The following is a 26,929-nucleotide window of genomic DNA, read 5'->3' on the forward strand; positions in this document are numbered from 1 at the left end:
AACGCAACCGCTCGGCTCCGAAGAGAAAATCTGAATGAGTGGTTGCGAGCCAGCTCTTTTTATACCCGTATGTCCGGGGGGAGTGGCATGCAAATTCCACTCGCCAATTCCCATTGGCCTTTTTTCAAAATCAGAGGTGTTTGGGGCTCCCAAGAATGACCCCTAGTGTCACTACATCGACACAACTTCGAGTGAGTGACAGATAAGGAACAGAACTTTTCAGGTAATGTTACAACATTTCATTCAAGGGTATTGCCAGAGATGATTTACCGAGTTGATTTGTTCAAAACAGGGAGTGCTTACACATGACCTCTAAACAGAAAATTACAGTTCATTTTCTAGAAAAAGGTTGTATGTGTGAAAGCGACTGTTGTCAACAATTTTTTCATAAACTGATCAATCAGCAGTTTTTTTTTTTCAGTCTACTGAAACCACACAAACATTTTCTTGTGTGAAAATTTCATTCACACAAGATTTCACATTCTGAACAATCACAATTTTTCTCACACAGACAGAGCATATAAAGTATAAGGGTGATCACTTGTTTGTTAACAAAAAGTCTACCTTGTTTTGGTTGCTAAAAGCATTGTCAAATTAGCCAAAAAAAATAGTTATAAACTAGGGAAGGTGTAGATTTTGGGAATGACAAGTGTTCAAACTTTGTAGAATAAAAATGTCAGTTTGATGCATGAAAGATAAAAATGTGCACTGCGAACAGACACAATTCTTTTGGTGTACATGTAAACATCATCCAGTCACCTGAGAAGTTGGCGAGAGCATCCTTGCTGCCGTTGGTCTCTGCGATGGCCCGTCTGAACTGTTCGAGGATGGCGTTGAGCTCAGAAGAGCGCTGTAGGGTCCGGTGCTCTGCCACTCGCAGCCGCTCCCTCAGGGCATGAAACTCCCTCTGATAGGCTACCAACTTTTCTACAGAAAGGAAAAGATGGGAGGTGGACAGAGAGAGGCAAGTTTTAACTGGAATACATATAGTTGTTTCAGTGCAATTATGATCTTTCACCATCATGTGACTGTGGGAAGAAAATCCAATTCTCAAAAGACACTTTAAACAAGTGCCCAACCGATTTATCGGCCAATATTATCAGCCAATATTAGCCTTTCACAGATACATCGGTATCGGTGTATATATTTTCCGATATGCACAGATATGAAAACTTTTTTTTCTAACACATAATGCAGAAAACAATGCTTGGTGTGATTTAGAATTGGTGTCATAAAGCAGAGCGCGCTGACACCTGACAGTGGTTCTGCTGACAGTGCGGAGTTAGAGGCGGTGTCTTCACAGTAAGGTGCTAACTAGTTTGTGAAATACATACTGGAAAGTTAATAAACAATGACCCCATCATTTTCCCTTTTCAATATTACTAATATAACGTTAACCCTGTCCCTGACAACCATGTCACTCATGTCTGTTTGCTGTTAGCCAGCTATAGTTTGTCAGTGCAGTAAGTAATGTAGCAATTTGAAAGGTAACATCAGAGCATCTTTTTGCAGCTCAGCAGACAACAGTGCGGTGGTGGATTGTGTCTGTTGAGTGTTGATTTCATGCTATGTTATTACCTAGTTGGTGAGACACAATGCTGGGAAGTAAATAAAGTCCATCTTTTACTCTCCGTGACAACGAGCTTATAGCTAACTAGCTAATCACGTAGCTACTTTCATTGCTTGTCAGCTGAGTGGAAGCTAATGTGTAAACATGTATTCACCAAACTGTTTTGTTCAGGATTCACAGTTTGGTACCCCCTTCAACCGAACAATTCCAGTCGTTGCATTTACAAAATGTAATATTTAAAAGTCTGGTTTTCCACTGTTGAAAGTTTCCCTTGAACTTGTATAGCAGGATACGGTGTAACATCTCTGCCGCTGTTTTTCTCTTGTCTCGGCAGGTGTAAATGTTTCTTGTTTTACAACCTGCCAATAATTGACTGGCAGTATTATAGTCAGCATTTGACTGATACTAAACAGTACAATTAATGTTTATTTAGCTATTTATTTTATTTTTATTTATTCTTTATTTAAATGGTCAGCAATTGACTGATACTGAACATACAGTACTGATTTTTATTTAGCTATAATTGTTATTTTTTATTTAAATGGTCAGCAACTGACTGATACTAAACAGTACTATTAATGTTAATTAAGCTACTTATTGTATTTTTATTTATTCTTTATTTTTTCTATAATTTGTTGACTGTATAATAATAATAATGTCAAATATTTTTTGATAAAAATATTTAAGAAAGCAGCCTTCTGAGTACCTTTGCATAATCATATTGGTGCACAATCCACATAGAAAAGGTCTATTTTTATTCCAGCTCAAAAATTAACAATATCTGCCACCATATCGGTAATCGGTGTATTTTTCCCCTCTAAAATCGGTATTGTCTCAAAAATCCCATATCGGTCGGGCTCTACTTAAAACCAAATGCATCCTTCAGTATGTTACATGCTGTATATCAAAAGGCATCTGCTAAGCCAGTGGTTCTTAAAATTCTAGCCCAGAACAATTTCCTGTTTCTCTACTGTGGTGTCCACCAATAAAATGTCTTGAGAATAAAAAGAGGAACTGCTTTAAGCTGGCCATTGAAATAACCTCCAAAATGTCAAAAAACAACAACTAAAGTCAGCAAAACCGTTATTGTCAGGAACCAGACCTGCCTGCCTTTTCCTGATTACATCACAGTTTCTAAGAGACATGAGCTTCCAGGAAGGTTATCTTTTTGCTGCTCAGCATGAAGAAGAGTGAGAGAGAAGAATAGACAAACAGATAGAGTCTGGTCTGAGGCAGTGCCAGAGGAAAGTGCCCTCTTGTAGAGCAGATTAGCCTTGGGTCACACCACCTACTTTATTTGCAGACTCAACATGTTATGACTCAGACCTTGCCCTAAAACAAGACTGCGTATGGATCCGAGATAGTTCCAAAGCACCATGAAGCTCAAAGTGTTCACACAAATCTGACTGAAACAAAACCTCCTCTTAGGTCAATCAACTTAAATGTTCTTTTTCAGATTCAAAATCTCATGGTTAAATTTCTGTGAGGAGGTCTGTGTCCAATTTTTTAAAAGAAAATCAATTATGTCATGCTGTCTTCATAAAGATGGGAGCATGATTGCTTTGAACTTTTGCTATGACAGCTAGAAAAATGATTGGTTGTTCGACCACAGCCAGTCTCTCACAGGTAAACTCTTGATCTCTCTTTTATCCTAAATTGTTCCATTCTTGCTTAGCCCTCATGTTATCACTATAAGGTTTTTGTGAGGTTTCAGCATGTCTTAAAGCTCTGCTCTAAAAACCTAGTGAGCAGCCATTCTGTCTAGAGCCTACAAAGACAGCTGCACGGGCAAACTCAGGAGATGGTTTGGAACGTTCTACATAAGTAGCAACTCTGTACGTAATACATATGGTGCTTATCTCGGGAAGTGGGAGACTCGACTCACAATTGATCTCAATAGAATTTGGCATTATAGGATGAGTCTGGTCAGTGGTACACAAATGAATGGGAGAAATCGTAATGCTAGTGTTTTTTTTTTGTTTGTTTTTTGTTTTTTTGTGAGATTTGTGCTAAAGAATAATGTGATATGATATAGCCTACTTATTGTCAACTTTTATTGATTAAATATGTTATTTGATTTTAATCAAAGTAGATGGGAGCTGTAATGGTAGAAAATAGAGGCACAGAGGCGTTACATATATGGCCACTGAATTACCTGACTTGTTTTCCCATTAGCATGTTGCTAAGCTAAAAGCGTGACACTCCGATAAACATAAAAATACTTCACATACAAATTTATGACATATTATATTTTGATTATAACATGATTATATTACAAATAAAATTGGTAAAATAGCCCATTTTTTTATCGTTACTTGTCAGTGTTGAATTAATTATATTTCTAAACTAAATGTTCTTAATCTTCATCTTTTGCCATCTTACATTTTTTTAAATGAGCTCCACGAAGGATACATGCGATGTTGCCTTAGATTTTGTACAAAAGAAGGCATCTTGGATTGTAAGATAACTTCTGAAACAGCCTTCATGTTGGGAGCACACCGCTGTTGCCTTAAAAATGCTGCCTACTTGGGCAGCTCACTAGGATTGGGAACAGAGCCTTGGTTTCCACTTCAGCTATGGTTTTCGTGTTCTCACCACATTTTTCTAGTATTTTCCCTTGATGCTTCTCTTTTAACTTTATAACTGTTCTCACCTGATTGTGCATAAATATGTAATAAGGTAGACACAGGTCACAAAACAACACCAATATAGTGGTAGATGAACCAGTTGAGTATTCCATGCTTGTGGTGATCAGAATACACTGTGGCTCAATCATCAAAACAACCACCATCTCAAGTTGTATTGCATCATATCAAAATAGCTTACTGAACACTACATTACTGATCATGCTGAACTGTTACTGAACTCCTCTGTGGTTTGGGCAGGCAATCAGCCAGTACTATAGGGAAAATCTCATATTCCAAAAGATAATGACTTTAGCATGTTGGAGAGTACAAGCACTCCATCCAACAATAACAAGAGGGTCAAATTACACATTTGTTAGTAGATCAGCACATTTACTTAATGCAGTTGACACTATCTGGAAACAAAAACGTAAATGTTAGACTTGTGTTGCTATAAAGAAAATGGTATTGCACTACAGAGAGTATGGGCAGGAGGTACTCAAGCTTTTTGGTAGTAATTAGGCCTGAATGATATATAACTAAAAAAATATCTTGATATTTTTATGCCTTTTGACAAAATTCAAAATAGTCTATAGATCAAAATGTAGGTATTTGGTCTGAAATGGCAAGTCACAAGACAAGGAAGAATCATGAAACTAAATTTATTGTCGTTAAGCAACCATGATGCCTATCCATATTGTTGATATCAACGTGTAATTAGCTAGCAAAGTGGATTTAGAGGTTATAAGGATGTCAAAAGGTATCATGAGTATTTTAAAGTGTTCAGGGGATGTCATAACAACTGGAAGCAGAGCGGGGAGATTTTAAAAACGAGAGCACTTCATTCATAAATACACAAGATCCTACCTTCAAGCTGTGTATGTACTGATGTGCATCTGTGCTCATGAAAGTCCAAGAGACAACACTAAGTCATTCAAATATCTCTGTATGACACCTCTGACCATCTTCTCATGTCATTCACCCATCGCATTATAGGTCAGGTAAGCAGGTTTTTTGAGTGTTAAACTGGGACAGGGAAGGGTGTAACTATTTACACACACACACACACACACACACACAAACACACACACAAACACACACACAAACACACACACAAACACACACACACACGTGAAAGTAAAGGTGTAGTGTAGTCTGGCACCATCAACTCCCGGGGAAAAATACATTGTGCAATTACACGTAATCCATTTAGATCGACTCTTCTCAGAAAAAATTCGGAAAAGCGGAGCACGGAAAAGGGGCAGGGCTGGATAAGGTGAATACGGTCTGCATAAGCTTCAACAGAAAGTGAATGTGAGAAGCAACTGCTTATATACTAACCGCATGAATAACATCACGTGCGCTCTGTGTGTGTATTAATGACAAAGAGCAGATCACTTTATTCGATGTGAAGTGCAGCACATATAGACTATATATATTTATATAATTAAATCATAGCCTTTTGCAGTTTAATAAGCACATTAGCCCATTTAGCGAACTGCTTTCCGGAGGTGAGAATTAAAGCTGTCAAAAACATCCGGTTTTCCAACAAAATAAATGCTCCATTTAAATAGATGTGTGAACTTCTACAGAAAATGCTACAGAAATATTTTACTTCTGTATAGACACGGGTAGATTCAACACAGGTACATTTTTGCCCAGATTTTGCGTTGCATGTAAACACTGTTACCGCCGTTCTTATCAGCTTATCCAATGAATTTAAGTGTTGTGCGCATGCCTCTTTACGAAAGAATGTTAAAAGCAGACAATAACTTGATTATTTCAGAAGTCATGTAAATGCGGTTTTCTTGCTTTGTCTGATTTTGTTAATAAGCTGATTTTTGGGAGTTATCAGCATATTGGTGTGCTTGTAAAAAGGCTCAATGTTATCTCAGTCTGTCTCTGACACACACACACACACACACACACACACACACACACACACACACACACACACACACGCGTTAATGAAGCTGGGCACAGAGCTTGTTGAGGGCTGAGTGATGTACAAAAGAGGATGGATCTTTACAAATGCAGCTGCTGCCATCCTTAAGGGCTTTGTACATAACACAGTGTAAGAAAGGTGTTTCAGCTCACACACACACACACGCACAAAAATAAAGCAACACTCTGTATGCAAGTGCATATAGCCACTTTTGCTTTTTAGCTTGTCGGTAAGGTAAGCAGATGTCATCATTGATTTTTCTTTGCTCTTTTGAAGTACAAGTTCAATAGACATACTCCTGACTTTTTTTTTTTAGTGCAAGAAACCTTGACTAATTGGATTTGTAGTGAACAACAGACAAGATGGCATTCCAGGGGCCCCACTTTATGGCAGGGTCCCTCTCTAACGGTCACGGCAATGTTTGTTATTAGAAATGTTTATGTTAGTTGCAGTTTTTTGAACAACAAAATAGTTCTCACAAATCAAACTATTAAATTAAGGTATAAATGAATGCATAGGTAATCTTTCATCTTTCAGCATCATATTTGAAATCTATGCTTTCAGAACAATGCTAAGAGTATTTTGGAATTGGTTTGGAAAGTGAACAACAGATAGGAAAAACCTTAAAGACACTGTTTTAACTGTGAACTTTAGACTATGCAAATTAGTATATAATTCTCCACACTGAGAAGAAAGGGTGGGCCACACCATGTGTGCCACCTCTGATTTCAGATAAAACTACCCTTCCAATGGACACACCCTGTTCTGTGTCTCTGGCTGTGACGTAGGAGACAGAAACATATACAACAAAGTTCTGAGTCTCCCTTCCAGAGAAAGAGAGTAACAGATCAACCAAGTTCTGGAGTTTCTAGCTCCAAGAGGCAAGAAACAACAGACAAAGTTCAGAACTCCCATTCCAGAGAGGCATCAACAGAAACACCAGCGACATGGTTAAGCTCTCACAAGTAAACCCTCCCTTCAAGTTTCCTGCATTTGCATGTTCCAGATTGCAAGGACGCTCTCGGTGCTCTAGGAGATAAGCATTCCTCAAGCCCATTCTTTTCATGCACAGCCACTGTTGTTGTCTCTACCTTCGTCTCCAAACGTTTAGCAGCGATTACATCTTCGTGACAGCAATGGCTCAATTGTGAGTGTTGCCACTTTGTGGACCTATTAATTCTTGCAAATAATTCCATTTATGAGCATACTGCACATACAGCACTTTCAGAGAATACGCAGTTAGAAAAATCAGGCCGCACGCGTTACGAGCTCAAGCACTCTGCTGATGACGAAATTTGCATCATGCCTCTTGAACGCAGGTGCAGAGTTTGCATTTGACCGAAGTATACTTTGGCCTTCAACGCTGCTTTTTTCTGCTTTTCAAGGCTGTTAAAATGGAATCCAGCTCCTTTCCCACTGCAACGCATCTCAGCACAGCCAGTGGAAGACTGAGCTCATCACTCGATCAAGTAGAACGTTATTATCACTATCCAAACTTCTTTCCAGAGACCTTGGCATTAGTGTATATTACCAGCTTATAAACATCTAATATTCTTTAGATTGTATAACCTGTTTATTCAATGTCTAGCAAATAATCTTGAGTTGTTTGTTTGATTAGAAATAAGGTCTTCACCTTATTAGTTAACTGAGAAACAGCGGTTTATCTTTCCATAAGACAATAGCCATAGCAACATCCAACTTAACCACTAGCATCTTTCCATCCTATGCACTTTATTTTCTTCTCTATTCAGTTTCTTTAGCATATTAGTACCATTTTGTAGCTGTTAGTCATTTTTGTTTATCTTTTTGTAAATAAAATGAATTTTATTACAATTTCTTTTGTTGATAATACAGCAGAAGGCTCCAATTTGAATAATCCTTCAAATTATTCAGATGACCAACTCCCTCACATTTATATATTATAATTTATTGAATGGTCCATTTGGATCATTCTTGCACTGTAAAGGTGAAATTCCTTAGCTGGTGTCTCAAAGTAAACTGAGGGAGGGGCCAACTGACATACTACACATTAAGTGACATGATCAAAAATCACCGCATACTTGGTGTCTTGTGTGAGGTCTACTACATTATTGGGTGGCTGTGTAATTATCACTACAGATTTTAGGGGAGGGGGGGATGGGGGAGAATGCTACTCAAGTGTAAGACATTGCCGCTTTAAACACATCTCTAAAAAAGAACCAGTGGCCTTATGCAGAGATACAGTCCAGACATTGCCAAGCAAAAACTTAAGACGCTCAGGAAAGCTTGTGTACAGAAAAGATAACTTGTTCTCTATTTACTGCATTAGGATTCCATGCCAGCATCATATTAGATCTTATTTTGTGATGATCTATCAACCAGCCATGAAGGACAGTCAGCCCTTAAATCACCATTACTCCAGTGTTCGTCTCAACCACAGAAAGTCCATCCAATATCCTGACAGACTGCAGCCACTATAAATGGATTAGCACATAAACTGTTGCACATCTTACTAATCTAGTTATCTTTTTCCTTCCGCTGCATTTCTCCCTCTATTCTCTTTCCCTTTTTTCTCTGAGGTCTCCATCTAGATGTACACTGGCAGCCAAAAGTTTGGAACAATGTACAGATTTTGCTGTTTCGGAAGGAAAATGGTACTTTAATTCACCAAAGTGGCATTCAACTGACCACAAATTATAGGCTCCGGACATTACTGATGTAAAAAAACAGCACCATCACTATTTGAAAAAAGCAATTTTGATCAAATCTAGACAGGCCCCATTTCCAGCAGCCATCACTCCAACAACTTATCCTTGAGTAATCATACTATATTGCTAATTTGGTACAAGAAAATCACTTGACATTATATCAAACACAGTTGAAAGCTATTTGGTTTGTTAAATGAAGCTTAACATTGTCTTTGTGTTTGTTTTTGGGTTGCCACAGTATGCAATAGACTGGCATGTCTTAAGGTCAATATTAGGTAAAAAATGACAAAAAAGAAACAGCTTTCTCTAGAAACTCATCAGTCAATCATTGTTTTGAGGAATGAAGGCTATACAATTCTTGAAATTGCCAAAAAACTGAAGATTTCATACAAAAGTGTACACTACAGTCTTCAAAGACAAAGGACAACTGGCTCTAACAAGGACAGAAAGAGATGTGGAAGGCCCAGATACAACTAAACAAGAGGATAAGTACATCAGAGTCTGTAGTTTGAGAAATAGACGCCTCACATGTCCTCAGATGACAACTTCATTTAATTCTACCCGCTCAACACCAGTTTCATGTACAACAGTAAAGAGAAGACTCAGGGGTGCAGGCCTTATGGGAAGAATTGCAAAGAAAAAGCCACTTTTGAAACAGAAAAAAAAAGAAAAGGTTAGAGTCGACAAAGGAACACAGACATTAGACAACAAATAATTGGAAAAGAGTGTTATGGATCTTAAACCCATTGAGCTTTTGTGGGACTGTAAGGTGCGTGAGAAGTGCCCGACAAGACAGCCACATCTATGGCAAGTGCTGCATGAAACGTGGGGTGAAATGTCACCTGAGTATCTGGACAAACTGACAGCTAGAATGCCAAGGATATGCAAAGCTGTCATTGCTGCACGTGGAGGATTTTTGGATGAGAACTCTTTGAAGTAGTTTAAGAAGTTCTGAACATTTTTTTCAAACTGCAATAGTAATTTTTCACATTATTAATGTCCTGACTATACATTGAGATCAGCTGAATGCCACTTTGGTGAATAAAACTACCAATTTCTTTCCATAAGAGCAAAATCTGTACATTATTCAAAACTTTTGGCCGCCAGTGTATATATACACAGGAAGTGCATGTGATGGATGGGTCAGTGTTTGTATAGACATTTCCAAAATTTCGTTGATACAAGATATTGTGTCTCAAGGCAAATCAGACCTATCGGTGTATACACTGATGTGCCAAAACATTATGACCAACTGCCTAATATGCTGTTGGTCCTCTGCGTGTCACCAAAACAGCACAGACCTGCCGAGGCATGGACTCTGCAAGACCCCTGCAGAAGTCCTGTGGTATCTGGCACCAAGACATTAGCAACACATCCTTCAAGTCTTGCAAGTTGCGAGGTGGAGACACTGTGGATCAGAATTGTTAGTCCAGCACATCCCACAGATGCTCAATCGGATTGAGATCTGGAGAATTTGGAGGCCAGGACAACACCTTGAACTCTTCATCATGTTCCTCAAACCATTTCCAAACAATGTGTGCAGTGTGGCAGGGCGCATTGTTCTGCTGAAAGAGGTGACTGCTATCAGGGAAAACCATTGCCATGAAGGGGTGTACTTGGTCTGCAACGATGTAGGTGGCACATCAAATTGGCATCCACATCAATGGCTGGACCCATGGTTTCCCAGCAGAACATTGCCCAGAGCATCACACTCCCTCCACCAGCTTGTCATCTTCCCACAGTGCATCCTGGTGCCATCACTTCCCCCAGTAAACGGTGTACACATACACGGCCGTCCACACGATGTAAAAGAAAACCAGACTCATCAGACCAGGCGATCTTCCACAAGGTCCAGTTCCGACGCTCGCGTGCCCATTATAGGTGCTTTCAACGGTGGACAGGGGTCATCATGGGCACTCTGACCAGTCTGCGGCTATGCAGCCCCATACACAGCAGGGTGCGATGCACTGAGTGTTGTGACACATTCCTCCCACAACCATCATTCAAATTTTCTGTGACTTCTGCAACAGTAGACCTTCTGTCGGTTCGGACTAGACAGGATGCCCTCATGCATTGATGAGCCTTGGGCGACCAACACCCTGTCGCCAATTTGTGGTTTGTCCCTCCTCGTACCACTGTCATTAGGTACTCACCACTGCTTACCGGAAGCACCCCACAAGTCTTGCTATTTCAGAGATACTCTGACCCAGTCGTCTGGCCATAACAATTTGGCCTTTGTCAAAGTCACTCAAGTCGTTACTCTTGCATATTTCTCCTGCATTCAACATGTTGACTACAAGAACTGATTGTTCGCTTACCATCTAACCTACTCAGATCTTGACATGCTGCCTTGTTAGGAGATGATCAACGTTATTCGCTTCACCTGTGAGAGGTTATAATGTTGTGGCTCATCGGTGTATCTCAATACAACCCAGTTTTAAAATAATTTGCACCTGGAAAAATAATAATAATTAAATAAAAATAATTCTTAATCCTGCACCAGTTGGATTTTAAAACTGGGTTGTATTTTCTGTGATACTTCATATACAAACAAACAATCGGAGATGCCTTAAGGATCCGGAAGCAAAATGGAGGGGTTCTGTATCACCCTGAAGAGGTTTATTTTGTGATAATGACCAACATTATCCAGCTTACATGCTACTTACTAAATAAATAAAAGGGACATGAAATATTGATTTGAGTTAAATGATTGTTTTATGTTCTGTATTATATATATACTGATAGATAATCACATAACACAGAAACACAGCCTCCCATTAACCTTTTCGCATGCGAGTTTCTTCTGCACTGATGGACCCCCCCCATCGTGAGTTCTTTAATGTGCGCTGCAATGAAAAACAAATTTGACCTTACACTTTACAGCAGATGCACTGTACCCTAACCCTAAAGACAGATTATATAACAGCAGGTGCACTGAAGGTCAGATTATATATTATCAAAAATATAATGTGGTTTTTAGATGTTTCTAATTATTGATTATGATAGATAAGATGCGATCACGAATGTGCTTGCCGGCTATGCGTGCCGCCATATTGTTTACATGCAATGCAACATTTTGAGTTTGTGATAGAAGGTTATAAAAACATAGCCCTTCCACTTTCCCAGCACTGGAAGTGGTTATAATGAGTGACGGACTAGTCGAGTGTACTGACTAATTTGTATATTCTTTTTTGACATCAGAAAACATGGGCGCATCGTTGCATCAAAACAGTGTGCTCCGACGGTAATGGCTTCAAACTTTTATTTAGTGATTGTTTGAATGTTTGTAACATAAAAATAAAGATATTGTGATGTAGAAAATAGTATTTGAGCAGCTGGTTCATTATGGCAACCGCTTCTGTCCCTCTTTTGCTGGTAAAAAGCAGCGCGAATGCAGATCACATCGGTCTGATCGTACGCATCTGAGCATAGACAAGTGTAATTACACCCGTTTGATCGTACGTGTGAAACGGTTAACTTTTGTCAACATCATAGAGTCACTAATTCTCCTGCCACAACTGTATTTACTTTTCCTCCATCGCAGAGCTCCACTTTGAGTGCATGTTTGCCATGTCTATTTCTTGAGCGTCACGGCCCCGTGCGCTCGAGGTTGCTGAATGACTTCAGATTTGAGCCTTGAAGCATCATACACTACTATATTTCCTCGATAGTCAGCTCCAAAATATTAAATATGTTTGATATACTCTGACTAGATGAAACCATAGTATGAGGGTAAAATGTAGTACTACAGAGAGCAGTCTGTACCCATCATATACTACCTTATATTATGTGAAATCTTTCAACTCCGACTGGCCCAAAATTTGCAGATTGAAGCCAACGAGCAAATCAGGACTTAAAAGCCTTAAGTAGGAAATCAGTTGCCTCTGACAAAGGTCAGTTATACAGTTTAGCAGTCATTCTTCATTTACATTTATTCATTTAGTTTACACTTATTTAAAGCGACATACAAATGAGGAATACTACAAGAAAACTTTAATGGGTGGTCTGTGCGATGTGAAGTTTAGCCAGTCATCAAACAGTACTCACAGGTTCCTGGCTTACCTGGAAAGTGCCAAACAGTAATGTTGTGATGAATTACTGGACTGGCTGGGAAAACTGTTTTTTTTTTTTCATCCAGGCTGAGAAGCATACAAGGCCCGTGCAACCAAAAACATATTTGGCACAACTAACCAATCAGAATGAAGTATTAAACGTATTTTCCACACTTGTGGGGTCTTGGTTACAAGTGTTGCTTGAGAGCCTGAGAAAAGTTATTCTGATTATTTATATATATATATACACAAGTCCAACAATATCAAACATTTTGCCTGGATATCAAAATGGTATGAGCTGTTCATTTTTGATTGTTGACAAAGTGATTTTCTCTGTGGCTGTGAATGTTCAGAGTAGGAAACTTTTTACCCTTCTCTATACACTGAGCCCTCTCAAACACTTCAGAAACACTGCACCAGTCTTTCACCTACCAACCATAGGGATTACTCGGGGTGAGCATTGGAATTTGTCATGAGGAAAGTCACTCAAAGAGCACATCAGTTGAGAAAGTTAACCTGCAGAATAGTACAGAGAATAGGGAGCCTTTAGAGGGACTCGCTTTGTACTGTCAAATGATGGAGAGCCTCAATGGGCCAGCAGGACTACATCCAACAGTCCAGAAATTGTCTTGGTTCACTACTATTGCAGTATTGGTACTGACCAGCAGGGCTGCAACTAACGATTATTTTGATAATCAACTAATCTAACAATTATTAGAACGATTATTCGACTATTCGGGCAATTATTGCAACGATTAATCATTAGCCCTAAACCGACTTTTCAACTTGTGCCCGACTTAAAAGGTTGTATTAAACGTGCTTGCTAACAATAAAGGAGGACAAAATCATCTTTTAAAAATACCTCTAAATGACATTCACTGAATTAAAGAGAAAAAATACTTTTTATTATGTTTAATTCAGTAAAAATTTCACAACAAAAAAAATCCTATTGTTATCAAGTGTTTGTCTTTTTTTTTCATTTAAAATTGTCTAAAAATCCTTAAAACAAGATAGATTTACTTGAGAAGTAACATATAAGATATTTAAACTTGCTTTAAGAGAATGTATCTTAAATATAAGTTTATTTTTTCACTTGGTTATACTTCTGTGAGTGCAGTAAAGACAAAATATACTTATATTCAAGATCTATTCTCTAAAAACAAGTCTAAATATCTTATATGCTGCTTCTCAGGTGAATGCATCTTTTTTAAAAGGATTTGTAGATATTTGTATTTTTAATATTATATTCAACATTCTCAGATTAAAAAAAAAAAAAACAGTTATTCGGCAGTATAGCTGCTAAAGTAAATGTGCGTTGCTTTAATGGAGTTTTAGATATTTATATTGGAAAGCAAGCCAAAACAAAAACAAATAAAAAATGTATTTTTTGCAGTGTATAATGGGGCGAAGACTACCCTCTCTCACCTTTTTGTTCACTTCAATCCATATTTAACTCACAAAAAAAAACAAACTCTCTCTTATTAAAAGCTGCGTTTTGCTAATTTTCTTCACGATAAGAAATGCACAGTGACACATCTATTAGAATTCAATAAGTCACAAGCCATCACGTTATAATCTAGCTGCATTAAGCGTGCATGCTCGGGGGATGAGCGTCCCCGCAACTGTGTGTGCATCAGCCGGGTGCAGTTTCAATCTCTCCCCCTTAGATCGGGACACTTCGCGCAACTCATATAAGAGGGGCTGACCGCACAGAGAAATGCCAGTTTCCTTATTATTTTAACTTTAATAAAGCTATAACACATTAAATAGAACTGCATTAAAGATATAACGCCAGGGTGTTTCCTTTAAAGACGCTCGACATGCAAGTTTTGCTTAAGCTGAGCGTCAGCTCCGGCTCTGCTTATTCCACAACAAGAGTGCTTCTGTATTTACTTTTGTATTTTTGCATTATAATTCCCTCATACTTTGCGATCTACATCACCTGAAGCTGTTTGGAAAGTTTAGAGTGCGTCTGGACTGTGAGATGTGTTTTCTTCCTCTCCTCAGTCAGGCGCGAACTGCAGTGCTGCTCGTGTGCAATCATTAGAGTTTCATATGATCTTATGTTACGTTAAGATCAAACGACTATTCGACAACTAAAATTGACGACAATTTTTTATTGTCAACGTTGTCGATAACGTTGACTAATCGTTTCAGCCCTACTGACCGGGTTTTGGGTGAAAACCCTTTAAAGTCAACATGAAACATTTTTCACAACCCATTTTACTTAATAGTGTTCACAATTTAAAAGCTAGGGTATACTTTTGCCATTTGCCATGTAACATTAGGCCAACGTCTTGCACACAGTCGAGCACTCTAACCTTTCAAAGTATACTCTTATAAACCTCAAGCTCGTACAGATGGGTTCATCACGTGCACAAGTACTGCTTTCACGTACTCTTAACTAAGGTCAACTCCATACCGATACCCAGTAAAAACTAAGCATAATTTGGCCTTAAGTGTTCACAACTATTATTCAACACTTACCATTTAATATATTTGCATATTTCTGGGTGAAACCAGATTTTTCATTAGGAAAAAATGCAAGGTGGACTTAATTATAAACTTTGGGAACTGACTGGGCCGTTAAATCCCAGAATGAAGCCAGGTGGTTGGAGGGGAGAGTGTTAAAAAGACAAGAGGTATTGGTGATATCATCTGAAAAGGAAAATCGTAGGTCTGGGTGACATATCGAATATTCACAATATATTGCAGATGATTTAATGTAAGCAATATTGTGAATACTGCGATGATTTGAATGCATTTTTATTTGGACATTACGATTCCTAAAGGGCACATCAGTAGACTAATTTCATGATCCTTGAGGGCTGCACAATTAATAGGGCTGGGTATTGATACTAATTTCTCGATTCGATTCTGGTTCACAAGCTCTCGATTCGATTCCTATGGGTATATTTCAGTTATAATGTCCCTTTTGCTTACATGTGAAAGAAATTATCAGATTAAATGTTAATGTTTTTTAATCAACTACTGATTGTAGAGAACAGAAAGGATATTAAAAGAGACATTATAAAATGACAAATGGGTCGCATGGATCTCATCTTTGGACACACACGGAACAAATTTTACGCTCATGGAAAAATTTACCAGCCAGTTGCCAAGCATATACTTTTTAGTCGCATTGTTGGTTGCTAATGCAAGTGATTTTTTCTCATTGTTAGTAAAGGGTTGCGCAAAGAGTAAAAGGTCGATCTTTGGATTTAATAATCGATATCGAGATTGGTTTGCGATCTTCATTTGAACATTGGAAAATCAATATTTTTACATACCCCTTACAATTTATCAAAATAACGATATGGTCATATGTGATTATTAAACCACAAACAGATTAAAGAGAGATAAACGTCTGTGTGCACTTCAGAATAAACGGGCGACATTAAATAGTGCATTGTGTCCACGTGCGGGGTTCATGATGTTTTCAGTGCTCTCAGAGCAGTTTGTGTGCATTGTGAAATCAAAGTACTGCCGGTTCAAGAATGCACACAATTCAAAAAACTAGTAACTGCTACAAGTTATCAATTAGATTATACAAATGACACAGCATAACAGAAAAGAAGATGACAGCATTTCACCAGATGCGGAACATTGTTAACTGTCAAACAAGTGTCAAAATAAAAGCTCCAGGTAAAGGTGAAGTAAATAGGACATAAAACAAATCTAATCACAAAGAAATAATGATAATTCATTATTATAATAATAAACTTGACTGGGTCCCACAGTAATAATTTAGTATTATGCAATATTCAACTGGGTTCCAAAAAACAAACCTGTAAAATAGTTTTTGCACACCTTGTTCATTCAAAAAAATGTTTCAGTAAAAATATATGATGGAAAACAATATTAAGCTACTATGTATATTTTATTGTTGAAATACAGATTACTGATTAACCGTGCACAATAAGACCAGGAATGTGTATTAAGAAAGTAAATAGGGTCAAATCTGATTTTATGTTGACTTTAAGGGTGCTCAACAGACACCAGCATAAACCCCAAAGGAAACAGACGCACAAGTCTAAACAGGAAGTTTCTTCCTGATATGGATTGGATACAAGATTTTGCTGCTTTTTAATGATGTTAGTCAAAGAGAACAAGAAGTTTTTAAAACAAATTCATAGTAACCTAATGGCACAAACACTCTAGAGAAATCACAAAGACAAGGGATTACAACAGCACAAGCTCATCAAGAAAAAGCAGCTTTTAGCACATGGTCTTTCAAGGAGAGAGTGGAGGGGTCAAGACCCAAAGGGACACAGAGAGCTCAGCTCACAACATGTTCCTTTGTGACATACACAAAAAATAAGGAACGGGGCAAAAATTGCAGCTGACTGTAGCCAAGTTCAGCTCTCCTTAGGAAACTGCTCCACCCTCTTTTTGTTATATCCCCTCTCCTTCTTCCTCTGTGCCTCATTCAACCTCCGAGGTAAAAGGGTTCCAGAGGTCAATGTCTCTTCGAAAATGTACAGTGCCATGATATGATGGTGATGGTATACCATGATGGCATCACAAGGTAACACCATGGTAGTCAATGATCTTATTAATACCTTATATGATTACAATATTACACAATAGTTGGTCAAAATTCACTAAAAATATTTAAAAACAGAAAATGTGCACTATTCATTGACAAGGCTGTTGGTAGTTTTTGAAACTGACACCAAGGCAGAATGACATCTTCTGTTAACTGGCCAAGAGGGTGTGGATATAATTTGGCTGACATACTGCACACTATGTTGCACAGTGTACTACTGTCGTGTTGTTGAATTGAACTTTTTATTTGTCATTGTTGTGCCATTGTTGCTGTATTGGCAGTCCATGGTACGCCATAAAAACAACTTTTTGAAACTTTTTGCAGGTAATCCCTTCGAAAAAACAAAGAAAAGTCACATTCATTGATCTTCCTGATGCCTTGAGTGGTGGTGTTTGTTGAAAGATGGAGTGAAGAAACAGGCACTGAAGTTTAGCTGCCCTCTCCAAATCATTCCCATCCATTTTAGGCTTGTTTAAGAGACGCACGCTGAACATAAATAGACTATGAATGGGGAATAAGGAATGCAGACACAGAGGAAATATCCTAAGCTATCATGTGAATACAATCACTATGTTGGTCATATGACGTGTGGGTGAATTGTTTTTGTGAGAGAGAGAGTGGGATGTGAACAAGAACAAAGGAGAAATGTAGGGGTTTGGAATGGTAGGGATACAAATGCAGTTTTCAGAAACTACAAGTAATGAATGAAGCACTTCATTTTTCACCCTAACTGCCAATTAGAGTATGTGCAGAGAGAGAGAAAGAAATGGCATTCATCAAGTGCAGGGCATAAAAAACAGTGTATCTCAGGGGGAAATCCTCTATTCGTCTAGCGCTTACATACAACTGAGCTCATAAGTTTACATACCCCTTCTAGGGTCTCTATAAACATCATGTTTAGCATTTAAAGGGGTCATGACATAAGCAATCAAATTTTCCTTGATCTTTTGACATATAAGTCATTGAACTATAAAAACATACTATAAGTTTCAGAACTGAAAACTTCCTCAGTAGAAAAAGAGCATTTATTTAAACCAAGCTGCAAAAACGGCTCTTTTGGAATTCGTGGAACTTGTGACGTCACAAGGACCAAATACATCTGCATATGACTGCCTCTTCAGCAAGAAATAAACACTTATTTTTCATCATTGCACCCTTGGCCCCGCCCACTGGTTCTCAGTCAGTCACACAGGTGAAGAGGAGAGAGATGTGCCTGTCATGGGAGATTTATCCAAAGTGGACTTACACAGGCAACCCTCTACGATCATGTTGGAGAAAGAATAGTCATTAGCTGGTCCATTTTTGTTTAAATACTCGACCAGACTTTTGACAACATGTAAGCATAATGTAACTAAAAGCAAACTGAGAGAGGGGGCCTCTTCATATATATTCATGCAATATAGTATATTAGAAATTCTTTTTTTTTTTGCTTTATGATTTGAATCACATTTTAGCTTTTTAAGAATGTACAAATTTCACATTCTGTCAATTTATATGATGCATGAAATCGCATTTTTAATAATGATACAAGCTGTTGTCAGTGAAATTTCGTACACATTTTTAACAAATCAATTCACAAGGTAGGAACCTAATAATGAAAATTAGGGGTCAGGATTGTGAAATTTGGCTGACAATTAATTGTCAAACATATAATTGCGAATATGACGATTAATTGCCTGATTTAGGGCTATGATGATTAATTGTCGTTTTAGGTGTTTCATGAATATGATGATTAATTACCATACAAACTCACGATGTGTGCTTCATGCATACAACAAAGTCATTTATACAAATTTAGCTGGGTCATATAATAAAATAAGGGTATGATTTCCTTTTCAGGCTTAAAAAACATATGAATGACAGTCAAATATAAAAGTATAACATTTTAAATAATTAAAATCATATTTTAATGATCAATACTTGTCCAATTAACTTTTGATCAATTGGACTTTTTCAATGTTTTTTTTTTCTTTTGCTTCTTTTGTAACCCAGCCCACCTGAATTACATTATATTATGCAATAGTAAAATATTTCTGCCTTAAATTCTTCACTTTCACACATTATTTTATGGCTCTCTGATTAACTCACAAGCCCTTATTTCTCGTGAAGGAAGACTTTGAGATGTTGTTTCTTGCATTTTATCATCTCCACAGAAATAGAGCAGGGCATCTCCTCTGTCTCACTGCGTGTTATTAATACTGCGTGAATAAACCCACAATGACCATGAACATTTGCCATTACATGGCCATTAAGTGAAACTGGAGTGCTTTGCGTTCACAAAATGTATACGTTTATACCTTGTTTATATTTTCGTGGGAGTTTGGGGCAAGCCTCTGTAGACAGCATGCACATCAGAGCACTTGAGAAGTGGTTCATCTTCACACACTCTCAAGATAGCTACTCTTGTGATGTCCGTGGTGCGGTTCCCCGAGATGCTCGGAGTTCAACTGAATGAGACACAAGTGTTTTTTCACGCGTGCTCATGAGACAGCATGCAGGGAAAGACGAGGGTGAATCCAGCCTCTTAATCAACTGCTTTTTATTCAGTAAAAGGGCCTCGTTGTTTTGACACTACACAACTCTATCACTGGCGAGTGAAATGTTAATATTTACTTACCAGTGGCTAATAACAGACGTTTTTTGGTCGCATAGAGTGAAATTTACTCGCATATGTGAGTGATTTACTTGCAGTGTAGAAGGCTGACAGAACACCTTCTTGTGTCTGTCTGGATTTAAATGTTTTTCTACATAAACATGCACAGACAGATGTTTTTGACCACTTGATACATATCTCGGCCGCTTTTAAAAGACGTGGTATCAAGTTACAACTCTGAGGAGGAGAAGCTCTCATTCAGCTGCTTCATGGATGCGTTCTTTCGCCCATCTGCGCTATTTTTAGTTGTTGGTGTATGAAAACATGATGGAATGATACTGGAAACTGGATGTGGATGTGTCTTCAGTGTCTTTTAGAGTGGATTATATGTTCGGCTTATATCATACCAGTCATAATACGATTCAAGTTTTGCAAAGGAACTGTTGTTGAAGGATGGGGCAGTTAACACTTGGAAGCGATCGCAAAAACTGAGTAAACATGAATATTTCATATGTCATGACTGTTTGATAGTTTATGGTGCTATGGTGGCAGCTTGAGGCTGTCTAAACTGGCCACATTGACACAAACTTTCTAAACTGTTTATTTGTGTTGTTAACAATAGTAGCGCCACCACATGCAGCGCAAAATGGAACAGGACATCCGTTTACTGTTGGTAGACAGCATCATTGATTATAATGGGTTCTATTGCTTTTGACGCAACTCTCGCGTCCGGTGTAGACGGTGTGAGTGTTAAAAGTTGTGCTTGAGATGGACAGTTTAATATATTCGGATGCAATGTGTTGGATGTGCGTTATGTGTAAACCCTGACATTTAGTAAATAATGTTTTGGTGCTTATTAATTTTCTTCCAATTGAGTTTCAAAAATGGCTCTATTCGAGGAGCTACACGATGTTAGCAAATCATATCAGTGGGCATTTAAATTGAAGTTTTAAGGAGGTGCTTAGGCCAAAACAGAGCGTTTCAGAAAGAGGGCCAGAGACAGGGTGCAAAATGATCATATATTACTAAATTATGACTTGTTTTAATGCAAAAAAAAAAAAAAAAAAAAAAAAAAAAAAAAAGAGCATGTCATGACCCCTTTAAAAAGCTATTTTTTATTTACTCTTAGTTGAGTTACTTTTTTTTTTTGTCATGCAAATTATATAAATATCTGTTATACAAATAGCTTCATCGTGGCAGTACTAAAAAAAAAATCTAAAAACACATTTATGCTCCCTCTTATTTCAAAATTATAAACATCTTGCAGATTCTGCAAAGGGGTATGTATATGTAATCTTATGATCAGAACTGTAATTAGATAAACTAAACAGATCTATGAAGAAATATGATTAGATTGCTGAACATCTTTTTATCAAACAGCTATAAATCTGATGAGTAAGCACATTCGATTGCACACACCCAACCAGGCACCGGCACATGCAAACATCTACAAAAATGACAGGACTATAATTATGCTCTGTAGTAAGTCTGTGTAAAGGGAGCACAGTAGCAAAAGTATTCTGATCCTTTCCTTCCATGATGCGAGGGGTTAAGGGGGAGAGAAAGCCAACTGAGTGATTTTACCAGCGATACTTTAAACCAACAACCTCGTTAAAAACCTAACATCATAACTAACAGTATTTTTTTTACCAACTTCTCGCACCCTGATCCAGATCCAGATTCTAATCCGGATGTGTTGCCATATTTGGAAATGCTCTTCAATCCCTGCCAAAACTGAGATTGACTAACAATATAGATGACTAGATTCTTTGCACATTCGCTCTCTTCTCCCTCTGTCCAGCTCTCATTCCTCAGTCCTCTGTCTGTCATTAGCCACTTTTACACTATCGGTCTGTGAAAAGGGTCTATTAAGTTCACTTAACTTGGTGATCATATAGAATGAACTTAACTATTTAAATTAAGGTAACTAGATGCAAATATACTTAACCCAGATTTGCTTTTTAAATGTTGTTTTTACTTAATAATTTTAAATGAATGGACTAAAATTTAGGTCATACAATAACACAGTTTAAATATAGAAGATTCTAGGTGAATTATTAATTAAACGTATTTCTCCACAGAAATGCATAGACACCTGTACTTTAGTTGCACATGAAAAAGGACATCTGAGATGGTGTTAACAGGGTGCAACCTTACCAAAGGGGACCGATCATTCGAAAGGTGACATCACATGTAACAACTATTTACAACAAATTAAACTGTTCAACATCTTTACATATTTACGTTTGGTTTTATATTATTACAAAGGCGGTGCTTAAATTACTGGCATGTTAATGTTACACATTTTAAATATTATTAACAATACAAATATTATTAAAAAGATGATATCTGGGGGGCCCGGGTATCTCAGCGAGTAAAGACGGTGACTACCACACCTGGAGTCGCGAGTTCGAATCCAGGGTGTGCTGAGTGACTCCAGCCAGGTCTCCTAAGCAACCAAATTGGCCCGGTTGCTAGGGAGGGTAAAGTCACATGGGGTATCCTCCTTGTGGTCGCTATAATATGGTTCTCGCTCTCGGTGGTGCGTGGTGAGTTGTGCGTGGATGCCACGGAGAATAGCGTGAAGCCTCCACACGCACTACGTCTCCGCGGTAACACGCTCAACAAGCCACGTGACAAGATGCGCAGATTGACGGTCTCGGACGCGGAGGCAACTGAGATTCATCCTCCACCACACGAATTGAGGCGAGTCACTACTCCACCACGAAGACTTAAAGCGCATTGGGAATTGGGCATTCCAAATTGGGTAGAAAAGGGGAGAGAAAAAAATAAAATTAAAAAAAGAGGATATCTGGAGAAGATGGATAAAAGTTTTAATTTCACCTCAGGCTACGCCTGTTTCTTCCATATCTCACTCGCGGCGCACACAGAAAAATGTCCTCTCGCAAGATCAGCAACGTAGCTGTAGAAATCACTTTGGTGGTGGTACGGGAAGCAGATTTTCAAAATGTTGGCTTGCAAGTCACTATGGATGTTTCCACATTAAATCTGTGCGTGCTTAAGTTATTTTCCCGCCGAGCTGGCTTTTTCAAGTGTAGGATAATCACCTCAAGTGAGTCAGGTCCAGTCTTTCACCAAACCATGCTGACATGTAAATTTTGCTCATCAAAAATGTATGCTTTTGATTAAGCAGCCTAAAAAAAAAAAAAAAAAAGACTATTTTAGGCTAGGTATGCAAGTAATTTTGTACCCTACTGTTCAAGAAGGCTATTTGAAATGATGTGTCGACTGCTTAACTGGTTAACTATCTTTTATTCAGTGTGCATGTCATGTTTAGAGCAATTCATTAGGTTTATTGTACATTTCTCACAGACCTATTTTTTTCCATCCCAGCAATTTTTTTTTTTTTTTTTTTTTACATCTGTTATTGGTTAACATTCTCAAACGAACAGCTGTAATATTAGATCATAGGCTAATGCACGTTGTGAAATACGTGCAACTTATCAGTGCATATCAGTGCATCTCATAGATTTGTCTTACCTGTTAAATATTTTCAACAATGTCCTGTCTGTTTTGATATGTTAAATAACTTTAATTGGTGAATTCCATTAAGAACAGGCTATTAGGGTTGCTCTATTGGTCCTACACTATTCATTCAATTGTTTTCAATAAATATGCCTGTTTGCTCTAACATTGATTCAGTGATTGCGTGTCAAGTTCTTTATTTAAAATACAATTCAGTGGAATTTAGAGTTGGATTTGTCTGCTGTTGGAATAGAATAAGTATTTTAAATGGACCACATAAACACAATGTTTTTAACTGTTTTCTGAGAATTTGGTACTTTTTAGACTAGTCGACTCCAAAAATTTTTGTTTAAACGTCAGTGAAATTTGTCGTTCTGCACATCCCTAGTTGCGACGGTGTTATCCACCTTATTTTGCAACATGGAAGTAAGCAGCAGCTGCGTTTCCGGTGAATGTGTAAAAGTTCTGCTGTTATTGACCGCAATGTAAATAAATAGAAGGCTAATAATACCAGAATTTAGTGATATAAGTTTATAAACTATCACACAACCACAGGATGTACAGCAGAATGATGGCCTAATGTCAGATAATTGTCTAACTTCGGCATTTATTGTAAAAGAGTAAGTAAATCATTCAATAGTTGCTGTGTGTTGTTGTATTGCAGAAATGGTAATAAAATTTGCTTCCTATTTTACTGAGATCGTGACAATGCAGTGTTTCTTGTCTCCATGTAAACATCCATTTATATGTACCTGCATAACCACTGATGATGTCTTAATTTGTTTATTTCCAAAGGCGATGTTTCATATGCTGAATGCAAGATCTGCGTATCTGTTTACTATACACTGCTAAGAAAGAGAGAATGCTCTCTGACAAGAACAGAGAGTAAAATGTGTTTATTAATTTGCCAAGATGAAACAAGATGCAGTTTTGGTGCAAAGAAAGTTAAAGCAGCATTTGCCCAGCAGCTTTCTGCTCTCTCTGCTGGTTGTGTAAAATTTGTAGAGGTGTGTCAGACTGCGAAGAAACTGGCACTCTCCAATTCTCCGAATGCATTTGTCTTCTATTCTAAATTTTTTTTTTCCTCCCCAGCAGTGTGCTTAACACAGCCCCCTCGCTCTCCTGCTCTCCGCTTGATAGGGCACGGATGGGCTACACATGAAGCAAAACAATCCAGTCCCAAAAAAAAAGAACAAGCAATAAGTATACTGTATGTGATGAGTGCCTACACTTAATTTCTCCGCTCCGTGAGATTCATTAGAAAACTGCCCCCTCCCTCACTGTTTCTTGTAGGATAATCATGCCTTCCCTGGCCTGCTATTTTTGGCCCATTGTGGTTTCTACACACCCTCTATGGGTTTAACGGAGGAGAAGAAAAGAAAAAAGGAGGAATAAGCCAATGGTGCAGATAATTTTAATCACTGGTACTGGAACAGGAAAGTGGAGGAATGCTGCAAGGTGCTATCTACTATAATTACTGATTTGATTAAGCTGTCACATTTGTCCAAAGCAACTTCTAGTAAACATACAACATGGATCCCAGAAGCATCCTAAGACTTGCTCAAGGGCATTATGAAAGGTGGTCACGACCATGGGGTTTGAACCTACAACATTTCAGTTACCAGCTCATAAATTATTTATTTGCAAAAAAGTGGCAGATAATATGGAGTAAATGTGCACCAAACAAAATACTTTTTTGCAAATTACTGTCAGATTTCTGCAACTCTACACTAGTAGTGGTAAATCTGCGGCATACCTTCATAAACAAGGGACAATATTCCACTACTGGCAAACATTTCTATGGCAAATCTGTGGTAACAGTAAAGAGTTTGGCACAAAGATCATTTACATGTGAAAATAATGAGTGCCATGTTTTTTGCAGCATGTTTGCCACAGGTGATTTCTAGAACTCTAGATTTTTTTTAAGAGCCAATGTTTTGCAGAATCTCTTCCAGTCAGAACAATGGCCACTTCCTGTTACATTTGCACCACAGTTTTCTCAGTGTGCATGCATATTCATTGCCTTTAAGAAAATTCATTATGAATTAGAGTATCATTGCTGCCCATATTTGCAATCAGTGTCAATGAAGATTTCATAAATATGAAACAAAAATATGTGACATATGCACAAAAATATTGTCGTCATCCTTCCTGAACACAGCAATAATCGTAAATTTGAAAAAAGGATACAATCCTTTTCTCCCCCTTCTGTTTCAGTTCATCTACTTTTATAGTACATTTATAGGAATATTCCGGGTCCAGAACAAGTTTCCATGTGACTGCGGCATTCATCGGCTCAAACTGTGCATTAGGGCAGCAACTAACGATTATTTTGATAATCGATTAATCTAACGATTATTAGAACGATTATTCGACTATTCTGCGATTATTGCAACGATTAATCATTAGCTCTTAACTGATTATTCAGCTTGTGCCCAACTTAAAAGGTTGTATTAAACGTGCTTACTAACATTAAAGAGGGCAAAATCATCTTTTGAAAATACCTCTAAATGAATTTTTTTTTTTTTTTTTTACTATTTTTATTAAGTTTAATTCAGTACAAAATTCACTGCAAAAAAACCCTATTGTTATCAAGTGTTTTTGTCTTATTTTCCATTTAAAATTGTCTAAAAACAATACACATTTACTTGAGAAGCAACATATGGGATATTTAGACTTGCTTTAAGAGAATGTATCTTAAATATAAGTTTATTTTTTCACTTGGTTATAAATATACTTATATTCAAGATCTATTCTCTAAAAGCAAGTCTAAATATCTGATATGCTGCTTCTCAGGTGAATTCACCTTTTTTTTTTTTTTTTTTAAGAATTTCAGATATTTTTAAATATTTGTATTTTTAATATTATATTCAACATTTTTTCTTCTGCAGTATAGCTGCTAAAGTAAATGTGCGTTTCTTTAATGGAGTTTTAGATATTTATATTGGAAAACAAGCCAAAACAAAAACAAATCAAAAATGTATTTTGTTGCAGTGTGTAATGGGGCAAAGACTCTCTAACCTTTCTGTTCACTTCAATCCATCTTTAACTCTGAAAAAACAAACCCTCTCTTATTAATAAAGCTGCGTATTGCCAATTTTCTTCACGATAAGAAATGCACAGTGACACATCTATTAGAATTCAATAAGTCACAAGCCATCACGTTATAATCTAGCTGCATTAAGCGTGCATGCTCGGGGGATGAGCGTCCCCGCGACAGTGTGTGCATCAGCCGGGTGCAGTTTCAATCTCTCCCCCTTAGATCGGGACATTCGCGCAACTCATAGAAGAGGTACTGACCGCACAGAAAAACGCAAGTTTCGGAGTTTGTAGTTATTTACATGATCTGCTTCTGTATTATTTGAACTTTAATAAAGCTATAACGCATTAAATGTGACGCCGGAGTATTTCCTTTAAAGAGCT

The 26,929-nt window shown here is 37.7% G+C and overlaps 1 protein-coding gene across 6 annotated transcripts in view; it reads right to left on the bottom strand.

The window, feature by feature from the left end:
- LOC127447096 (alpha-1,3-mannosyl-glycoprotein 4-beta-N-acetylglucosaminyltransferase A) overlaps window positions 1-26,929 on the bottom strand; it is an 80,417-nt gene that overhangs the window by 46,174 nt on the left and 7,314 nt on the right. For all 6 annotated transcript variants that reach the window (XR_007898284.1, XR_007898283.1, XM_051708645.1 and 3 more), the window contains exon 3: window positions 760-927. Coding sequence is in view for 4 of the 6 variants with exons in the window: in XM_051708645.1 (XP_051564605.1) it covers window positions 760-927 (168 nt within the window). In the remaining 2 variants the exon portion in view is untranslated. The remainder of the gene's footprint in view (window positions 1-759; window positions 928-26,929) is intronic.

This window comes from Myxocyprinus asiaticus, chromosome 10 (genome assembly GCF_019703515.2).
Source record: "Myxocyprinus asiaticus isolate MX2 ecotype Aquarium Trade chromosome 10, UBuf_Myxa_2, whole genome shotgun sequence".
In the NCBI taxonomy this organism is placed as follows: domain Eukaryota; kingdom Metazoa; phylum Chordata; class Actinopteri; order Cypriniformes; family Catostomidae; genus Myxocyprinus; species Myxocyprinus asiaticus.